The 20,600-nt window shown below is 45.4% G+C and overlaps 1 protein-coding gene across 1 annotated transcript in view; it reads right to left on the minus strand.

The window, feature by feature from the left end:
* Nucleotides 1-20,600, minus strand: part of ptprt (protein tyrosine phosphatase receptor type T) — a 150,133-nt gene that overhangs the window by 83,318 nt on the left and 46,215 nt on the right. Inside the window, exons 4-6 of the mRNA XM_060069948.1 lie at nucleotides 7,725-7,840; nucleotides 7,207-7,387; nucleotides 783-892 (exon numbers count right to left, since the gene is read on the minus strand). Coding sequence (XP_059925931.1) covers nucleotides 783-892; nucleotides 7,207-7,387; nucleotides 7,725-7,840 — 407 coding nt within the window. The remainder of the gene's footprint in view (nucleotides 1-782; nucleotides 893-7,206; nucleotides 7,388-7,724; nucleotides 7,841-20,600) is intronic.

The raw sequence follows: 20,600 nt of genomic DNA on the forward strand, positions 1-20,600 counted from the left end.
GGATTTCCCCTTGTTAATTTGGTTTGTGTAGAACCGAAAATCGTTTGCTATGGAAACGTGACGTCACACTTTAGTACTCTATAGAAATGAAAGTGGGTTGAAGAGAATAGAGGGGAATACAGAATATGACCACCAGGGGGAATCGGACCAGCGGTCGCTTCGAGCGCCACCTACGTGGTAAGCACACTAGCAGGTTGAGACAATGTCTCAAGAGTGGCACTTCAACTGCGCTTGTCATCTTCTAGTTGTTTCAGATTATCTCTGCCCTTTCATTCAAGGCCGTTCAGAGTAACATGAAACAGCATTGGGTCTGATTACTTTAAAAACACACCTGTGACGGCAAAATAATAAATAGCTCGAATAAATGCACCGCCAAGTCTCAAAGTATGCTAGCCTTTGTTGCTTGGCAACATTTTTGTCGTCTTGAGGAACTATATTGTTTAGGATTTTGGTTTTCAATAAAATAGCCGTATTAATGCTGTGTGTACACTTTGGGAAATCTGACTTGGAAGTCTATAGGAACGGTTTCAGTAATAGTTTTATAACATGCCTAACAATGGGCCTAACAATGCCCCCGAGATAGTTCGAAAATCACTGTAAACAACGACATCTCATGACTTATTGCTTGAATCACACACAGAAATTCAACACTCATTAATTCCTTGTTTCCTGATCTACTTGATGCATTGCACACAACCATCCACACCACCGACCCTCACCAACCCAATTACCCACACCCACCACCATCGCACAGCCAACCCCCACCCACACCAAACACCCACCTCGTAGAGTGTGATGACTCCATTGGTCTCATTTGGAGCTCTCCACTGCATGAAGATCTTCTCCTCGTAGGGAGAGTTCTGAAGCGACTCGACCGGAACCGACCCGGGGACTAGCGGGAGAGAGGGAGAGACATGGAGATATATGAACAATGTTTTTCATGATACAATGCATAATATTTCACGAAAGCAATTATAAATGCTTTCCTTCCTTGTAAACCTTTGGAAATATGTAATCTCTCTCATGACATTAAAGGTTGTAATAACTTTAAATTGAAATAATACAGAGAAGAAGAAGACTGAGGCAGACTGGCAGAGAGAGAGAGAGAGAGAGAGAGAGAGAGAGAGAGAGAGAGAGAGAGAGAGAGAGAGAGAGAGAGAGAGAGAGAGATCACTCTCCAGGACCTGCATCAGAGCTAAACATCAATAGCAACAAGCTAACTATGTGTAGCAGCAAGCTAAAGAAGACACTTGTCGACGCCGGGAGAGAAGAGATACCACATCTTCATCGATCAATCTACCTAGGAATACATACTGTACATAAAGCAGGTGTGTGTGTGTGTGTGTGTGTGTGTGTGTGTGTGTGTGTGTGTGTGTGTGTGTGTGTGTGAGTGTGTGGTGTGTGTGTTTTCACAAGTCTTAAGAAAGGCATGTAAGCAGACACAAAGACACACACACACACACACACACACACACACACCTACACACCTATATACAAACACGGTTAGAGGTGTGAAGTGCCCCTACAGGAGCACTTCAGACACATAACTACAAACCCCAACACACACACACGTAATGTAGAAGTCCTATTGTGAAGATGTTGATTAGGAGGCCGTCTAAACGATCTCATCACATTTCTGACAAAGCTGTAATTAAACCGTCTCACATACACCTTATCGCTCCCACATCCTGCCTACGTGTGTGGTGTGTGTGTGTGTGTGTGTGTGTGTGTGTATGTGCGCGTAGTGGGGAGATGGAGACAGAGGAAAACAGCCGCCATTGTAAAGATAACAGCGTGTGCAACACATTAATCATAACTTGATTACGTTTTCTCCGGTCTGAACGCTGAATGCTTCGCTTCATTAAGCTTCAAACTCCCATCTCTCTCTCTCTCTCTCTCTCCTCTCTCTCTCTCTCTCTCTCTCTCTCTCTCTCTCTCTCTCTCTCTCTCTCTCTCTCTCTCTCTCTCTCTCTCTCTCTCTCTCTCTCTCTCTCTCTCTCTCTCTCTCTCTCTCTCTAAATCATCCTGCCTTGTTTAACAGATTGAACCTTAAACATATTCATTACTCATGTATTTTGACATGCTTACTATTATTTTAATTGATAATGACAAATGCAAAATGGCCGTGGCACAAAATGGCTGAAGAGCTGCACGCACCTGACCAGTGATTTCACCAGGGCTGGTGAAATCAACCTCTTAGCCTTTCCTCTTTCAGAAATCTTTTTCACCTTTTTTTAGAAGGTGTTCGTACCTCTTTTAGACAGCGTTTTAACGTCTTTCAGACAAATATTAACCTATTGACTTGGCATTAAGGTCAGGCAATTTAAATATAAACGGCCAACAGAAAACCAAGGTCATTTTGTCAACATTAGATTAATTAATATCATGCTTTGTATATTTAAGTTTTTATACCATTCAATTTGCATTTCTTTATTTATCGTTATATTCCATTTTTCTCGTTTAGTTTGAATCTGGCATGTATACTGGAACAAAAACGTTGTTATTATTAATAAAACAGAAAAATGATAGAGATTGATGAGAGCTGGAGAGCAGATTAGGTTCTTGAGTTGAAGGGAAATCTTGTTTGACGAGATTAAGATGCAGAGATTACCAAAATGTCAAATTTATGCTCCCACTGAAGATAAGCACCACACACAGGACGGTTTGATTCAAATATATACTCATAGTTTAACACTCATCCATATTATATTATACTAAACTACTTTAAAAACATAATTATATATAGTATACTCATGTTCTTTAAACATGTATTGTTATGTTACCCACATTATTAAAGATGCTACAATATCGTCAACGCACATTCATTTGATTATAAATAATAAAAGACCTGATTATATAATAAAAGCATGATTATATATGCTCATATAGTTTAAGCAGGAAGATATTTTCGTCAGGGATCTTTGATCCGAGCGGCACTAACACGGTTCCGACCGGTTAAATAAAAACCAGAGGATTCTGGGAGACGCAGGTTCAATGGTTTCTCTTCGATTCTTTGTGCGCACTCCCCCTCTCTCTCCAGGTATGGCTCAGAGTGGGCGTTTCTAAACTATTTCTGAGGAAATCTCATTATGTGCATCATCCCGTCAATTCTGCTTAGCGCGGGATGTTTTTCCTGCAGCATGACAAACGGCAGGCAGGTATGATATTTACTATTTAGCAGACACTTTTTTGACAGCAAATTATTTAAGAGACAAAGTGCAGGTAAGGGACAGGGGTCATCTTGCTCAAGGATGCTAACAGGTAGACGGTGGATATTTGGGATTCAACTAGGCCACTGGTGTTTTATACAGAAGTATCTCTCATAGTGATGAAGCACATGACATATATACCATCATACTCAACTTAATAATCACATTTTATGAGCTGCTTAACTCCTGGGGGGCATTTTCCAACATAACCCATTTTCCAACATCAGCATGTAACATGAAAACACCAACACAGGAAACGACACAAACCGATGATTGATGCACCGAAAATACGCCGCAAGAGGTAAACGACATGGCTTTCAATGTATGAAATAATGTTCGCCAGTGTGTGCGGTTAATTAAACACATGAATGAAACATGATCCTGTGTGTTTGTCCCCAAATGAAACGCAACCAGGAGGTGTATTTGTTGAGATTGCTCATAATCCCCACCAGGCCTGTAACATACACTACTTGTTCAATAACTCAAAGCTGCCAACTTCAAACTACTAATTATTGTTTGATGAGGACACAACAAAACACAACAACAATAACAACAACAACAACAACAACAACCAGGCTCGAGGGCTGTGGGATGTGTTTGGTCCTGCGTGTCGCTCTGTTGTTGACCGTGTTTCCATTGTTCTTGCCGCTATGATCTGAGTGAAGCTTCTCCGCTCAGCAGATAAAAGGATTATTAAATCTGAGCGCCGCTAAATCCCAGCTCCACATCGCTTCAGACAGGCTGGGTTGTGAAGTCAAACCCGCGTGTTCAGTACTAGGCGGGGGGGGTAAATTATCTTATTGATCATCTACCCCTCCCGCTCACTTGGGTGGACGGCTCCCCGGTCCAAAGGAGACCTGCTACTCAGTTATTCAAGTAACGTTTTGAGGTAGGATGTGTAACGCGTTCTTCAGCTATTCTTTCAGTTTGTAATGGCACATGAAGTCCTGGGGGTACTATTTTTCGGATAAAGAAGGGAGTGATGAGAGGAGGTGTCAGAGCAGGGGAGGTGGTAGTCATGAGAGGAGGTGTGAGATGAGAGGAGGTGTGAGATGAGAGGAGGTGTCAGAGCAGGGGAGGTGGTAGTCATGAGAGGAGGTGTGAGATGAGAGGAGGTGTGAGATGAGAGGAGGTGTCAGAGCAGGGGAGGTGGTAGTCATGAGAGGAGGGGTGAGATGAGAGGAGGTGTCAGAGCAGGGGAGGTGGTAGTCATGAGAGGAGGTGTGAGATGAGAGGAGGGGTCAGAACAGGGGAGGTGGAAGTGATCAGAGGAGGTTGTGGAGGAAGGGATGTTTTCCTGATGAGCGGAGGTATGAGAGGTGGGGATGTTGTAGAGATGAGAGGAGGAATGAGAGGGACGCGTCAGACCAGGGTTGTGTCCTGCCGGGGCTGCGGTCCTCCAGACAGGAAGTTGAGTGACCCCCTGACAGGAAGCTGACAGATCACCGTTTCAAGGTTGGACTAATGAGCCGCTGAGCACAGAGACGACCTGGCAGCTGCAGCCAAGGCTCGCAGGGGTCTGTGTGTGTGTGTGTGTGTGTGTGTGTGTGTGTGTGTGTGTGTGTGTGTGTGTGTGTGTGTGTGTGTGTGTGTGTGTGTGTGGTGTGTGTGTGTGTGTGTGTGTGTGTGTGTGTGTGTGTGCATGTGTGTATGTGTGTGTTCGTCTTTTGTCGTTACAAATGGAGGATGGGCGACTGAAAGGAGCAAATAGGGGGAGGGTGAACTAGCAAACACACAGATACACACACAAACACACTCACAAACAATCACACTGAAACATTCCCATGTACACCCTGACACAGATGCCACACACACACACACACACACACACACACACACACACAGTGAGGTCCAGGTAAAGAAATGTGACAGCGTGATGAATGGAACAGAGTGTGTGTTTAGTGGGCCTTCTTATTTCTTAACCTCTCTAGATGTTTTTCCGTGGAAAATAAGATGGACACGGTTTCTCTGAATCATTGTGTGTGCGTGTGTGTGTGTGTGTGTGTGTGTGTGTGTGTGTGTGTGTGTGTGTGTGTGTGTGTGTGTGTGTGTGTGTGTGTGTGTGTGTGTGTGTGTGTGTGTATGTATGTATGTATGTATGTGTGTATGTGTGTGTGTGTGTGTGTGTGTGTGTGTGTGTGTGTGTTTGTAGTGCATGTTTAGAGTATTTGTAAGATGCCCTTATGAACAATTAGAAAAGATGATTACACACTGTAATCTCTCTGTAACCTCAAGACTCAATACACTGTGTGTGTTTGTGCCTGTGTTATGTTTGTGTGTGTTTGCGTGTGTATGTGTATGTGTCGATGCATACTTATTGTGTGTGTGTGTGTGTGTGTGTGTGTGTGTGTGTGTGTGTGTGTGTGTGTGTGTGTGTGTGTGTGTGTGTGTGTGTGTGTGTGTGTGTGTGTGTGTGTGTATGACTGTGTGTGTGTGCAGGTGATTCCATCTCTAATCCTGTAAGCACAGAGTCATTACAACGCAGACATCCTCCTCCATGCTAGCTCTGTTGTTGTGATGCTCATTACTGGGCTAGCAGATTAACTGCAGCTAAACTCTACACAATTAAGGACAAAACAATTAAGACTCTCCCCTCCCTTAGGTCACTCCAAGTAATTCCTCTTGTTATTAAGAGTCTTGTGTGTGTAGGCGTATGCGTACTCATAGGTGTGTATTTACGTTTTACTGTGTGTGTGTGTGCCTGTGCGTGTGTGTATGTGTGTGCCTGTGTGTGGGTGCGTGTGTGTGTGTGTGTGTGTGTGATTGTCTTTTTGTATGTATGTGTGCGTGCGTGTGTGTATGTGTGTGTTTGTGCTTGCTTGCATATTGTGTTTGTGTGTCTCTTTTTTGTATGTGTGGGTGTGTGTGAGAGAGATGGTGTGTGTCTGTGTGTGTTGCTGAAGAAGAGGATGATATTAGTCATCAGCTATACCGCCGAAGATCAAGAAGAACAAGAATGATACGAAGAAGCAGAAGAAGAAGAAGGAGGAGAAGAAGAAAAAGAAGAAGAAGAAGAAGAAGAAGAAGCGAAAGAAGAAGCAGCATCTCCGTGAGCCATCATTACAAGCTCGCTGACGTGCTTGCTGTGCGTTTCCCTAACGACGGGAGGGCACAGCGGTTGATGCTGGGTCCTGATGCTGATGGGGGGCAGCAACAGCAGCGTTGCCGTGGACACCGCGGGGCGCGCCGACGTTCCGGGAAGCCAGAGAACATTACGGCACGGCCAATCCTAATTACCGCCCCTGCTCCGATCCGAGCATCTTATTGTGTCCACTTTTATTTTTAGGTCCTAAGTGTGCGTTATTACCTTGGGAGAGATATCAGCGGGGAGCACTCAGGTTTGATCCCCTCGCCGGCTCCAGCTCTAACTTACACACATTAGCAGTAGTGTGTGTCAGGCCATTAGGAAGTTAGGGGCATAAACTGTTGTTATTGCCGCTTGGCCTTGATAATAGTACTTACTCCAAATCTGATTGCATGCCGCATCACTTGCAAGGCATTTTAGATAAAAGCCTCTGCTAAATGGCTCAATCTAACACTGCATATTCAAATTAAAGCCTCGCCAAGGCTGACTGTGTTCCCCTTTGTTGATTTGGCCTCTCATGTTCTTTAAGCTTCTTGTTGTTGAAATTAATTGATAAAGAAATTAAAGTTAGAACATACTTTTTACCAGAAACTCCAATGTCGATTGTATTGTATTTGATTGTTCTATTACAGTTATTGTTCACCATATATTCAATCACGTTATGATTTGTGTCCAAAGTGAATTACAGTCAGATACAGTAAGAGCACAGAGGGGTCAGGGGGCATCGCAGTCAATGATAGCTACGGATAACCTCTGGACACCACAGCTTAGCAAAAGCAAAGTTTCCAAACAACCAGCCAGTAGTTTCAGGGCAGCCGATCGGCCGTGCCACTCTCCTCCCTCTGCTCTCACCCTCTCACGCAAGTCTGACATACTAAACACAAATCACTCAGGGTAGCGGGAGGGCCTCACCGTCCTCCTCGGTCTGCTTCACGATCTCCTCGCTCTCCTTGCTGCCCTCTGGGTTTGCCAACACCAGGCGCAGGCGCACCGTCACGAAGGGCCGCAGGCCACGCAGGGTGTAGTGGGACGAGGTCTGGATCAGCTCCTCCACGGAGTACTCCTGCTGGTTGAACGAGTACTGGTACTGCACCTGGAAGCCATGGAAACCCCCAGCCATGGACGGAAGACGGAGAGGGAGAGATTAGGCATCGGCGGACGGACGGACGATGGGAAACATTTTTTCGACACTAAGTACATATTGATCGTATAAATAATGATGTTTTTTAATGGTACTTGAGATTGTAATGATTATTTCTGAGACAATGTATGGGCAGACCGCAAACCGGAGATGTAATTCGGCAGTAATTTAGCAAAAAAAGCTTTTAATCGGCAGTAACTACTGCAGCTCATTGTTCTGTTGATTCGCACAAGACGATAAACTTGACACACTTTACAATGGATGGACAGAAATCTTGGTCAGCACGTACCGTCAGGTTGTAACTATGGCAACGGGTCACGGCATAGCCAAATGTCTCCCACTGGATTGTGAGCTGGCGTGCACGGATGTCAACCACGTTGACGGTCTGGGGTCCGTGCACAGGGTCTGGATGGACACACACACACACACACACACACACACACACACACACACACACACACACACACACACACACACACACACACACACACACACACACACACACACACACACACACACACACACACACACACACAAATAGAAGAGGAGGGAAGAGTTTTAGACGGAGACTCCGGTCAAAGAAGTAACAGATCTGAGGGTTGCGGGTTGCATTCCTGGCTGTGCAAATTCAGTCTTTTTATGTTGCAAACAGTTCTGTTAATTGCTTAATTTATTGGCATTTGATTGTTTGTGATGTTAGATTGCTTGCCAATAGGTGGTTGGGATGATTGGGCTGAATGTATATGTTACCATGTATCTCTAGGAACAAGGTCATAGAATGCCTTTGAGACCGTTATTAAGGTCTACAGACAGAACCTTCAAACTTCAAAACTAATCACATCATGCAAGAAAACATGCATTCACTCGGATGGCTACTAGTGTGCCCCTGGTGACCTTTAGTGACCCCTGCTGACCTCTTGTGGTTAAAAGACTCCTGCAGGGATGACTGAGAACTTTGGGAATTTATCTCTAAATCCTGGTATTGATCTGAAGACTGCGGGGCTGATATGGGCTTAACCATATGCAACACACACACACACACAGACAACCCCCCCCCCACCCTCCACACACACACACACACACACACACACACACACACACACACACACACACACACACACACACACACACACACACACACACACACACACACACACACACACACACAAACAGTATGCACACACAAATACTAAACAGACTATCATTGCGTGTCCATATGTTGGCCTGCATCTTTGGGTTGCTTAAATGCGGTCGGCTAAACATTAAGAAGCTAATCCAACCATCTTCTGGTTCTGCCTCATTAGGCTCATCAGCTAATGCTACCTAAAGCTACTTCATGCAAGCTAACGCTGGCTAGCTCAACGGGCAGCAGCACCATTACATTCCGATTGGCTTCCTCCGCTTTAAACGTGGAAATGCTGACAGTAGATTAGGACTCAGGCATCAGCAACCTGTCCTAGATAACTGTAGTTAAGCTCTGATGTTAGCCCTTTAAATTGAGCTGATGTTCAGCTGCTTTGTAGGCTTTACATACCTGCACATACCTACCAATATGTACCTATAACAAAATAGTAGTGTTGTTGCTAAACTGTGGTCGGGGTGCTGTGTTTAGCGGTTCCCATCTTTAGAAGGATGTTACCCTCTGCCCGTGGCCTGTTGCCATTGAGATCTCCCCAGTGTGATTTTACCAGATGAGTCAAACAAAGATGTGATCACTTGGTTTAGACTCATGTAGACAGATTACAATATTAGCAGATTATAAAATTGGATTATAGATTATTCTACGACTTTAACCGCTGAGTACCCAGATAGGATTACTATGTCGGGACCAAACCTTCTGGATTGGTCGCTTGCAACTGTGTGTGTGTGTGTGTGTGTGTGTGTGTGTGTGTGTGTGTGTGTGTGTGTGTGTGTGTGTGTGTGTGTGTGTGTGTGTGTGTGTGTGTGTGTGTGTGTGTGTGTGTGTGTGTGTGTGTGCGTGCGCGCTCGCTCGCGCGTATGTGTGTGAGTGAGTCCGGGTGCGTGCATGTGTCTGTGTGCTTCCCTGCAGAGTTATCTCGTTCAATAAATCTGTGTATCTGTAATCTGAACAGACCAGGGATCAAATTTGCAGACTAGCCTTAAGCAACCAGCATGCAGCCAGACTTGGCTAATGAGTGTGAGTATGTGTGAGTGCGAGTGCGTGTGTCTCTATCCGTTTGTCTGCCTGTCTGTCATTCCTATGGGTGTACTAAAATTAGTCTTATGCATAGCGTTGATAGTAGAAGTGGTATTAGTTGTAATAGAAATAACAGTGATAATAGGACTCGTAACAGATCATCAGCAGACATTTTTCCTCATCTGTGCAAAAACCTCAAGGCAAAAAAACGTCTGCGAGCTGCAATCCAACGTGCACAGTTGCACACTCAATTGACACACTCTGAGGACTTGCAGTGCACAGCCATAATGAGCACACACGCAGAAATTCCTCAATTACATGGACCCTAATCCCTGAATGAGAACACAGAGACAGACTGGGGGAGGAGATCACAGTTAACTGTTCAATCAAAACTCCACGCGTAACAAGCAACCACTCATCTCCGAAGACTAGACGCTGCACACGTCTGAACGAGGATGCAGTCACGGCTCAAAAGTTTACCTCCTCACACACACACACACACACACACACACTCCAGCCCACGCACGTATCCAGAGCCCTCCCACACCAGAGTTCTCTCGGCGGGGTGTACCCTCATAGATAATCTGTAGTCTGAATCAACCCTGAGGCGCCGAGGTGATTGGTCAACTACATAAATCAGACAGGCTGGCGTTCAGTTTCTGGTTCTTAATACAATAAACAGATGAATTGAAGGAGCAGGGGAATGGAAAGATGAAAGAGATGGAAACGGAGAAAACTGTACTCTGGGTTGGTGACAGATAGAGGAGGAGTGAAGAAGGGAGAGAGGCGAAGGGAAGGAAGATGAGAAGGTTGAATTATAACTTTGTTTACATCATTAAGAGGTCCAGGATGTCGCTCAGGCTGCCCTTGGTTCTGACAAATGGACGATATCCCTCTCTCTCTCTTACTCTCCCCCTCACTGTCCGTCTCCCCCTCACTCTGTCCCTCTCCCTCTGTCTCTCTCTCTCTCTTTATGTTGTGACCTACCAATTGCCATTGTGCATGGCCCGCAGAGAAGCTCAATATCTGTTGGAGTCATTCTGTTCAGACTCAAACAACAAGATCAGAGTTTGGTTGTCAACGTGTGAACTCAAGAGTTTCTTTGAACCTCCTCAGGGTCGTTCTCTTCTTTACAGTCAGTGAGCGGATGACTTCATGGGTTGATGGGGAGATGATGGATAGTGATGGAGGGATGAATGATGGATGAATTAATGAAAGCAAGCTGGAAATGATCAGACAGAGCTTTTTCCATGTGCCATTACCATGCATATATATATTTCCAAGGTTTTTCAAACAAATATTTGAATATTCTGAGATGAGAAATGAAAGGTAGTTACACAGTCATTGGCTTTCAGATCAACTCATTAGTTTGAGTCTGATGCAGTTACTGCAGAGCTTCAATGTATCTTTAAAGTTTCAAAAGAGACACGGATTCCATAGAATCAGAGAAAGCCTGTTTCCAATTTTGTTGTGCAAAGTTTTGATGAAATTGTACGGGCACTTTTGTGGGTGAAGGATCGCCATAAACTGAAAAAGTGTCGCTACTTGTTCTATTCATGTCGATTTTTTTTACCAACTGGTTATAATAAGTAGGTTGGGCTTTGTGGTATCTGATGGCCTTGTAGCTTCTACATACCAAACCCATTAATCGCTTGCAGCAGCCTCTCATTTCTATGGTGGCAATTGAATAGTGGGAGAGCAACCATTGACGACAAAACCATTATTATTATTTATTTTTTTTCTAGTTTAAAATCTGTCCCTCACACTGGATGGCAGGTGTCAAAGCGCTTTTTAAAATAATGTTTTAAATCCTAATACAAAACAAACTAATTAATTATACTTTTATACGATATAAATTATAAATGAGTCATCCCATGTTTGGCAGCCATTTTCATGGCTTCCAACACCTAAATTGAAGCGCTGACTCGAAGTGCTATCGAAATGAGGGCTGTCTCGCACCCTAGCGTATTTTACACGTCAAAAACTACAAACATCAATGATTTTCTTGGCCTTGTGAGAAAGCAGACAAAGACAGGTGTCGTGGCTGCACTGCCCCACCCACCTCTTCCCCCTCCCCCCTCCCCCCAGTGGTGTTGGTCATGTCAGACTGGCAGGAGGAAGAATTATTGCGTTGGGCTGGGCAGCGCCGCCACCCCCCCGCATCATTAATCACAGGAGGCACAGCTCGTTAGCCCACGCTGCGAGAGGAGTCGTGACATGACACATGCCTGCCATGTGGCGGGAAAAGGTCAACCCTGACACAACGTCCTCCCAGGTTCGCCTGTCTAGTGCGAGCATGCATACCGCGGCATGATGTAGCGTAGCATTAACATACACACACCTTGGCCTCAGGTGATTCTCCAGCATAATGTAGAGGACATTTATTCTGACCAATCAATTTACCAAAGTCCAACAACTGTAATTTAACTTACAAAATACATTTCATCATCTCATCCATATTTTATCATCTATCATCTTAGCATATTGTTTGATCTAATACAATGATTGAGAATTACTAAATACATTACATTAAACACTGCCAGTCTCATGCCTGGAGATTTTACGGCCATCAGTGTGTGAATGGATGAATGATTTTAAGTGCTTTTAGTGGCCACAGTTTAGAAATTGTGCTTAATAAATGCAGTCCATTTTGATGTGGATTGGCAAGTGTGGGCCATAAACCCTGGAAAACTGGGGCTCAAACACCAATGTCAGTGGTCTACCTAAATTGCTCTGGATAAAAGTGTCTTGTAAAGGACTGGATAGTAAATAGGTCCACTTTAATGTCTTCAAGATAACAGCAGCTGGGCGGGGAGGAGGCGGTAGAGGTTGTGAGGGGGAGAGGCCGAGAGGAGAGATGGGAGATGGGAGGATTGGAGGAGGCTGAGAAGACAGAGGACAGGATCGCAGGAGGCGGGAAGAGGCTGAGGTTAGAGGAGAGGAATGGGGGAGGCTGGGAGGACAGAGGAGAGGAATGCAGGAGGCTGAGAGGTCAGAGGAGAGGAATGGAGAAGGCAGAGAGAAGCAGAGGAGAGAGGAGAGGAATGGAGGAGGCAGAGAGGACAGAGGAGAGGAATGGAGGAGACAGAGAGAGGCGGAGGAGAGAGGGGAGGATTGGAGGAGGCAGAGAGAGGCTAAGAGGACAGAGGAGGGGATTGGAGGAGGCAGAGAGAGGCTAAGAGGACAGAGGAGGGGATTGGAGGAGGCAGAGAGAGGCTAAGAGGACAGAGGAGGGGATTGGAGGAGGCAGAGAGAGGCTAAGAGGACAGAGGAGGGGATTGGAGGAGGCAGAGAGAGGCTAAGAGGACAGAGGAGGGGATTGGAGGAGGCAGAGAGAGGCTAAGAGGACAGAGGAGGGGATTGGAGGAGGCAGGGAGAGGCTGGGAGGTGGTAGGGGTTGGGAGAGAGATGTTTAATGGAGGGACGAGGAGTTGGAGAGCAACCAGCAGCCTGTGACGCTGATGGATGAGGTGCGGAGGAGCACACATTAATCTGAAGACGTGTGGGAGCATCTCCTAGAGGAGAGAGGAGCACAGGAAAAGGGAGGCGCACAAATCAATCTTGATTTCTTGGGCCCTTTTTCCTCTGCTCCCCTGATCTCTCTTGGTCTCCTTTGCTCCTCTCACCTCCCCTCCCCTCCCCTCACCTCCTCTCCTCCCCTCCTCTCCCCTCCCCTCCCGTCCTCTCCTCCCCTCCCCTCCTCCCGTCCTCTCCTCCCCTCACCACCCCTCCTCCTCCTCTCCCCTCCCCTCCCATCCTCTCCTCCCCTCCCCTCCTCCCATCCTCCCCTCCCCTCCTTCTGTCTCTCTTTTCCTTTTCCTGGTAACCTTCTATCAGTACTCGTACCTTTCCCAGCAGGAGCTACTACCTCCTCAGCTGGTGGAGCTTGTGTTGTTTCCAAATATTCAGTTATTTTTTCACTTGCGGCTTTTGGGTAAATTTGTTGAAACAAGTTAGTTATATTTATCGAGTGATTGTCAATGGATGGATGAGAAGAGAGGCTGATGTGAACTGGTAAAGAGAGATGTTGAGATGAGTGAGGTATATATAAATCTCTCTCTCTCTCTCTCTCTCTCTCTCTCTCTCTCTCTCTCTCTCTCTCTCTCTCTCTCTCTCTCTCTCTCTCTCTCTCTCTCTCTCTCTCTCTCTCTCTCTCTCTCTCTCTCTCTCTCTCTCTCTCTCTCTCTCATAAGCCCCCCGTGGTTTGTGTGTGAGTGTGGAAGGAGTGGGATAAGGTTGATGGGTAGCAGATGCCTTTTATTGGATCATAATTACATCGCTCTGTGTGGAACCAAAATTTATTCTGAAACATCACAGCTAACGCAAGCGTTGCAACACCTAGCCCTCAGAGCTACGCTACAACACCTAGCCCTCAGAGCTACGCTACAACACCTAGCCCTTACAGCTACACTACAACACCTAGTCCCCAGAGGTACGCTATGACACCTAGCCCTCAGAGCTATGCTACAACACCTAGCCCTTACAGCTACACTACGACCAAATAGCACTCCGAGCAGTGCTATCACACCCAACCCACAGAGCTACGCTACAAGACCTAGCTCTTAGAGCTACGCCACAACCCATAGCACATGGAGCCACGCTACAACACCTAGTGCCCAGAGCTACGCTAGCTCCAACACCTAGTTCTCAGAGCGACACTACAACACAAAGCCCTCAGAGCTACAATACAACGCCAAGCCCTATAAGCTACAACACTTGGCCTTGAGAGCTATGCCGTCTGTCTATGTGTTTGTCGATCTTCTTCCTGTCACTTTGTCTGCCTCTCCCCCTGCCTGTCTGTTTGTATATCTGACTTTATGTCTGTCTGCCTGAGTGTCTACCTGTCTCTACCTGTCTGTCTGTCTGTCTGTAGTAAAAGTGGTAAAAGGTCTCTTTGAAAGACCCGGCCCCCAGCAGAGAGAGGAATATAGTTTTCTTTTGTAGAAAATGTCACTTTGTGTTGTTTTAAAACACACTCTCTTTTCTTCTTTGGCGTCGATGAATCGAAGGACGGGAGCTGGGAGGAGAGGTGGAGAGGAGGAGAAGGAGAGGGGGGTGGAGTAGGATGGCAGAGGATAAAAAGACAACCTATTTTGCTTTATCAACAGATATTCCTCCACAAATGTCAAAACACACACGCTGTTCTTTTATCTGTTTCCGTGTCTCTTTGTTTGCATGTGGGTCCCTGTGTGTGTGTGTGTGTGTGTGTGTGTGTGTGTCTGTCTGTCTGTCTGTCTGTCTGTCTGTCTGTCTGTCTGTCTGTCTGTCTGTCTGTCTGTCTGTCTGTCTGTCAATGTACGTGTGTGTGTGTGTGTGTGTGTTGCGTGTGTGTGTATGTCTGTGTGTGTGTGTGTGTTTGGTTATTTGTGTCTATGTGTATATGCATGCATTTGTGTAAGAGTGTGTGTATGCGTGTGTATGGTTATTTGTGTCTATGTGTATATGCATGCATTTGTGTATGAGTGTGTGTATGCGTGTGTATATGTGTGCATGGGCAAATAAGTGTGTGTGTGTGTGTGTGTGTGTGTGTGTGTGTGTGTGTGTGTGTGTGTGTGCATACGTGCGTACCTCCATGAGTCTGTGTGTGCGGACGTTGGTGTTATTGTCTGTGCCTAACTGGGGGTATTGACCACAGCAACGCATCACAGCGTCGCTTTAAGAGCGGAGCCATCTCGATCTGCTCCTCTCTGTTGGAGGTGAACCCCCACACGCTGTGTGTATAGGGTGTGGGTGTGTGTGTTGGGGTGTGTGAGTGCATGCAAGCGTATGACCTGAAGTCAAAACAAAGAACTGGGTGGGGAAAAACAAAATTATCTAAACCTCTTGAAAGCACATAGAGGTTGATTTTTGTTGGCTGTTAGCACGATGAGCACCCTAAGAGACATGATGTTATCACCGTCTGAACTGACCTGTCCATTCTTATGGTGGCAGAGAATGAACCCAACGTTCTGATTGGTCCACTGGCTCTGACTATGCTCGACAGAGAGAGTAAAGACAGGCAGGCAGACAGAGAGGCAGCAAGGTAGACGGATAGATGGAAAAGTCTTTATTGGGAAGCTGATTTGATCTAATGGTTATCAGTTAATAACCCCCACTCTTTCTGCCTCTTTCTTTCTCTCTCAATTTTCCTCTCTTTCTACCTCTCCTGTCTCTCTACCTCTCATTCTATTCCTCCCTCTCTTTCAATTTTATTCTTCCTCTCCCTGTCTTCCCACACGTATATACATTCAAACTTCTATAGTACTCATTTACTTACTAACTATTACAGTACCAGTTCAAGGCAAAGGAAGGCAAGTAAAGAATTAAATCATTTTGAAATGACATCCAATGTGATGAGCATATTATTAAATATTATAGAGTAACGTTTTCACTCTTGGGTCCAACTTCCTTCCTACCAAAAACATTGAGACAAGTGGGGATTTGTCAAAGCGTAGCGTTTGTTTGGTGAATAATTAAAAATAATAGAATCCATTCCACGCCAGGGGCTCGCTAATTAAGTCTTGGAAACATTCAACATCAACCATGGAGGAATGAAAGAAAAGCTTTGCTTAAATGTTTTATTTTATCTTCTCTCACACACACAACCATACACACAACACACAAAAACACAGATGTGCACTCACACACACATCTACACACATACACAAGCAGGCATGCATACAAACACCCACAGACACACCCACAGACACACCCACACCCACACACACACACACACACACACACACACACCATGGGGACCTGGGGTTTCGGGCACACTGCAGCGAACCACAGAGGTTCTGAGAGTCTTGTGCATGCTCCCTTGCACACTCCCCCATGCCAACACAATCACACGTGCACAACATACTCGCCCGTGCACATTCCCCTGTGCAAAACACACTCCCCCGTGCACAACGCACCCCCTCATGCACAGTCCTGCCGAGCACTGCATGACAGCAAAGCAACATGAAGTAAAGCATGGAAACACAAATAGGAAGAAAGTGCACTCTCGCCTCAACTCAGGAAAGGAATGCAGTGTATACCAGGAGCATTAGCGTCATAATCACAATGTTACGCTGGGTTTTTAAATGTCTGTGTTTTTGAGTAGGTAAGAAAAGTGGTAAACATTTGAGTCAGAGGAAAGAGGGGTTAAAAAATATACATGTAATATTGTTTTGATATGTTTTTAGATTTGAGCAGGAGAGAGTGAAAGCTATGATTGTATTTTTTATATTTTATATTTCAGTAGAAGGGGGCGGATAATGTTAAACCTTTTGAATGTATATTATGTATTTATATTTGACTTTAAGAAGAGAGGACTGACTGAAGGAAGGAATACCAAAAGGGAAAGAAGAGAGAAGCAGCTTACTTTTTATGAAGGTAGTGTAAGTGTGTGTGTGTGGTGTGTGTGTGTGTGTGTGTGTGTGTGTGTGTGTGTGTGTGTGTGTGTGTGTGTGTGTGTGTGTGTGTGTGTGTGTGTGTGTGTGTGTGTGTGTGTGTGTGTGTGTGTGTGTGTGTGTGTGTGTGTGTGTGTGTGTGTGTGTGTGTGCGTGCGTGTTGGGGGGGGGGGGGGGGGGGGGGGCATACAGTATACTAAAATTACACAAACATGCACACACACTCACACACACACACACACACACACACACACACTTCTGCTTGGTTCAATTCATTATTTTTTAAACAGCAAAGAAACCTTCCCTCTTCATCTTTCACCCCTTCACCTCTCGTTATCCAATACATTCGACTGCCTGCACGACCTCTCCCGCTCTCTCTTTCCATGTCTCTCCCTTTCTGGAGACAGTCAGAGACGGCAGGCGCCCGGCAGGAGGGGGGACAGCGGCCCTCACGACCCGGTGCCCCCGCTCCAACGCGCTACAAGCTAACTAGCGAGGCTGTATGAGTTCCCCTCACTGTTGTCTGATCGGGTTTTGTTTTAATTAGTGGCGTTTTCTGCATTCTGTTGTTCCTAACGAGGAGAGCTAACGAGAATTATTTGATGTCGCAAACTGAATCAAGCTCAGTTTCAGGAACGAGAGACAATTTAAATGCTATGAGACTTGAACTGAAGCTTGGGCCATCTCGGATCTTGTTGTTCTCTTAATTATTTTGTTGTTTGGCTATCATCTTACACAAGGACATGGCAAATGAAGCACAGACAAACACACACACACACACACACACACACACACACACACACACACACACACACACACACACACACACACACACACACACACACACACACACACACACACACACACACACACACTTACACGCACACAAACACAGCGAGCTGCTGATGTAGCAATCCAATAGCAGCACAGTATGTTGAACGTGCACACATGTGTACGTGTGCACGTTGCCTATGTTAATATCATCCCACTCTCACACTGAGCTCAGACAAGGTAAACAGCCTGTTGCCGGGGGTAACAATGCAAATGAGCCCCCACGGGCCAATTATTAAACAACTCCAATTAAAGAACACCCAGCGACCGTAAATGGTCCTTATCCTGTCTGCTGCATCAACACACACACACACACACACACACACACACACACACACACACACACACACACACACACACACACACACACACACACACACACACACACACACACACACACACACACACACTCACTCCTCCAGCTGTTCTCAACTTATTAGAGAGGAGTCTTGCTGAGAATTCCAGCTAACAATGACACCACGAATGTGTGTGTGTTTGGGGGCTGAAAGCAGGATTTTCGTCCACTATAATGACACAGGTTGCAATCAAACTATGATGAGCGACACACACACTCACACTCGCACACACACACGCACACACAGATGCACACATACACATACAGGTTACCGTAGTTCTTCAGGCAGAATATATCTTATTACCCATAATGCCTTTTCCTTGAGTGGAAACCGATTAAAACAACTACAACATTGGGGTTAAGAAACATGCATGAACCACTGAAGAACATGAATACATAAATCTTCAAAACAACACTTAAATATTCAAGGAAATGTATGCTAAGAGTGGCTTTACATAACATAGAACGCTTGTCGAATAATATAGGTTACTTTCATGTGAGACTTAAAGTTCTATTTTGTTGTTGTTGTTTTTTCGCCTTCTCAATGAGTCTATCGACATAACTGCTCTCACACACACACACAAACACTCACACTCACACACACACACACACACACTCACGCACACTCTGTCACCACTGGTGTTACTCCTGTCTGCTCACAGCTCAGAGGTGTTGATTACAACCTTTCTGCCAGATATAGAGTGTGTGTGTGTGTGTGTGTGTGTGTGTGTGTGTGTGTGTGTGTGTGTGTGTGTGTGTGTGTGTGTGTGTGTGTGTGTGTGTGAGAGTGCGTGTATGTCTTTTGCATGCTTGTGAGGGTGAATGCGTGTTTTTTTAAAAATATGTTTAGCAAGTGTGAGTGAAGGAGTGTGTATGTGTGTGTGTCCATCTGTGCATCGTGACATATGCTTAAGTTTGTCCTCTCTGTCTCCAACCCTCCCTGAAACAGCCCTTCCATACATCCACACTATGTTTCTATGCGTGTGCAGTTGTACCTTTTTGTGTGTGTGTGTTGGTTTGTGTGTGTGTTTTTTCATGGCTGATAGCACTACCTTTGCATTGCGTGCACTACAACCAGACTGTCTCTTGCTTTCTTGTCTGTCGCTGCATATTATTGTTTCCTTTTTTTGTTAATTTCTCACTTCCTCTCCCAGACAGACAAACTTCACACCTCTTTTGCCGCCATGCCAGTTAGCAAGTTAGCGCGTTAGCATGTTAGTACGCGCTCAGAATAGCGCCCGGTTACTAGGTAGATTTTCTATGTTGTTGGGGTACCAGGGAAGATTCTGGATATTCTGGGAGCAAATGGGGTGCATAAGAGTTTAAAGTCGAAGAAACAAATCTCTGCCTGTTTCTTGTTGTTCATATGATTTGACAAAGGGCTCCACAACATATACTGCTGTATGATAAAATATACAACGCAAACAACTTGGATGGAACTCCTGGATGCTGTGTGCTCTTTTGTTCTAATTAGTTTACAACAGAGGGTTCATCCTGTTTTGGAACTTTCTGTACTCCTACATTCATTGTTTCAACAAGCCCAATTCCGCTTGCACAATGCCCTGACCGACATCAACCATCTCAAACAAACAGCAACATTGGGCTGTACCCTTTGGCGGTGGGAAGTTGTTGTCGAAGGACACAAAACGGTTGTCTTTAGCCAACTTTCCATCGTTTTGTGTTGGCTTTTGTTGTCACGGTGGGCAGGAACTTTAACATGCGGTCGCACTCCGCACCTATTCTAATCATGTTCCATTTCTTATTGAATTTCAAAGGAGAGGATTGTTGCTTTAACAATTTTTCCTCTTTCCGAAAATATATATCTTTCATTCATCCACTGCATTCCATGCCCTCCGTTACAGCCAACATTGGTTGTCTCTCTCCTAAACCTTCACAGGAAAGACCAAGGAGACCAGGAGTAAAGAAGAGGGAGGGAGAGAAAGAAAGAAGAATAAAAGAGAGAAAATAGAGGCAGCCAAAGGTCAGGCTGGATTTTTTCAGAAACCGGGACTGAGTTGGTAAAGAAGTGGAATTAACACAAAGGACAGATGGCAATAAATGTGCTGTGAATGATGGCAGCGATAATGGTGGACTTTCTGTGTTGAAGTGAAGGATGGGGATGGTCGGTACGAAGCGTGGTTAGGGTGACGAGGTTGACGAGGGTAGATAAGAACTGTGTTGAGGGTAAGGAGTGCGGATAGTACCAGTGGTACTTACCATATCACCGGTGGTGAGTGTTTTGAGGGTGTATACAACCGGTGATTGTGAGGGTAATGAGGGTGTATACAACCGGTGGTGAGTGTGAGGGTAATGAGTGTATTTACAACCGGTAGTGAGTGTGAGGGTAATGAGGGTGTATACAACCGGTGATTGTGAGGGTAATGAGGGTGTATACAACCGGTGGTGAGTGTGAGGGTAATGAGGGTATTTACAACCGGTAGTGAGTGT

Source organism: Gadus macrocephalus, chromosome 13 (assembly GCF_031168955.1).
Source record: "Gadus macrocephalus chromosome 13, ASM3116895v1".
Taxonomy (NCBI): domain Eukaryota; kingdom Metazoa; phylum Chordata; class Actinopteri; order Gadiformes; family Gadidae; genus Gadus; species Gadus macrocephalus.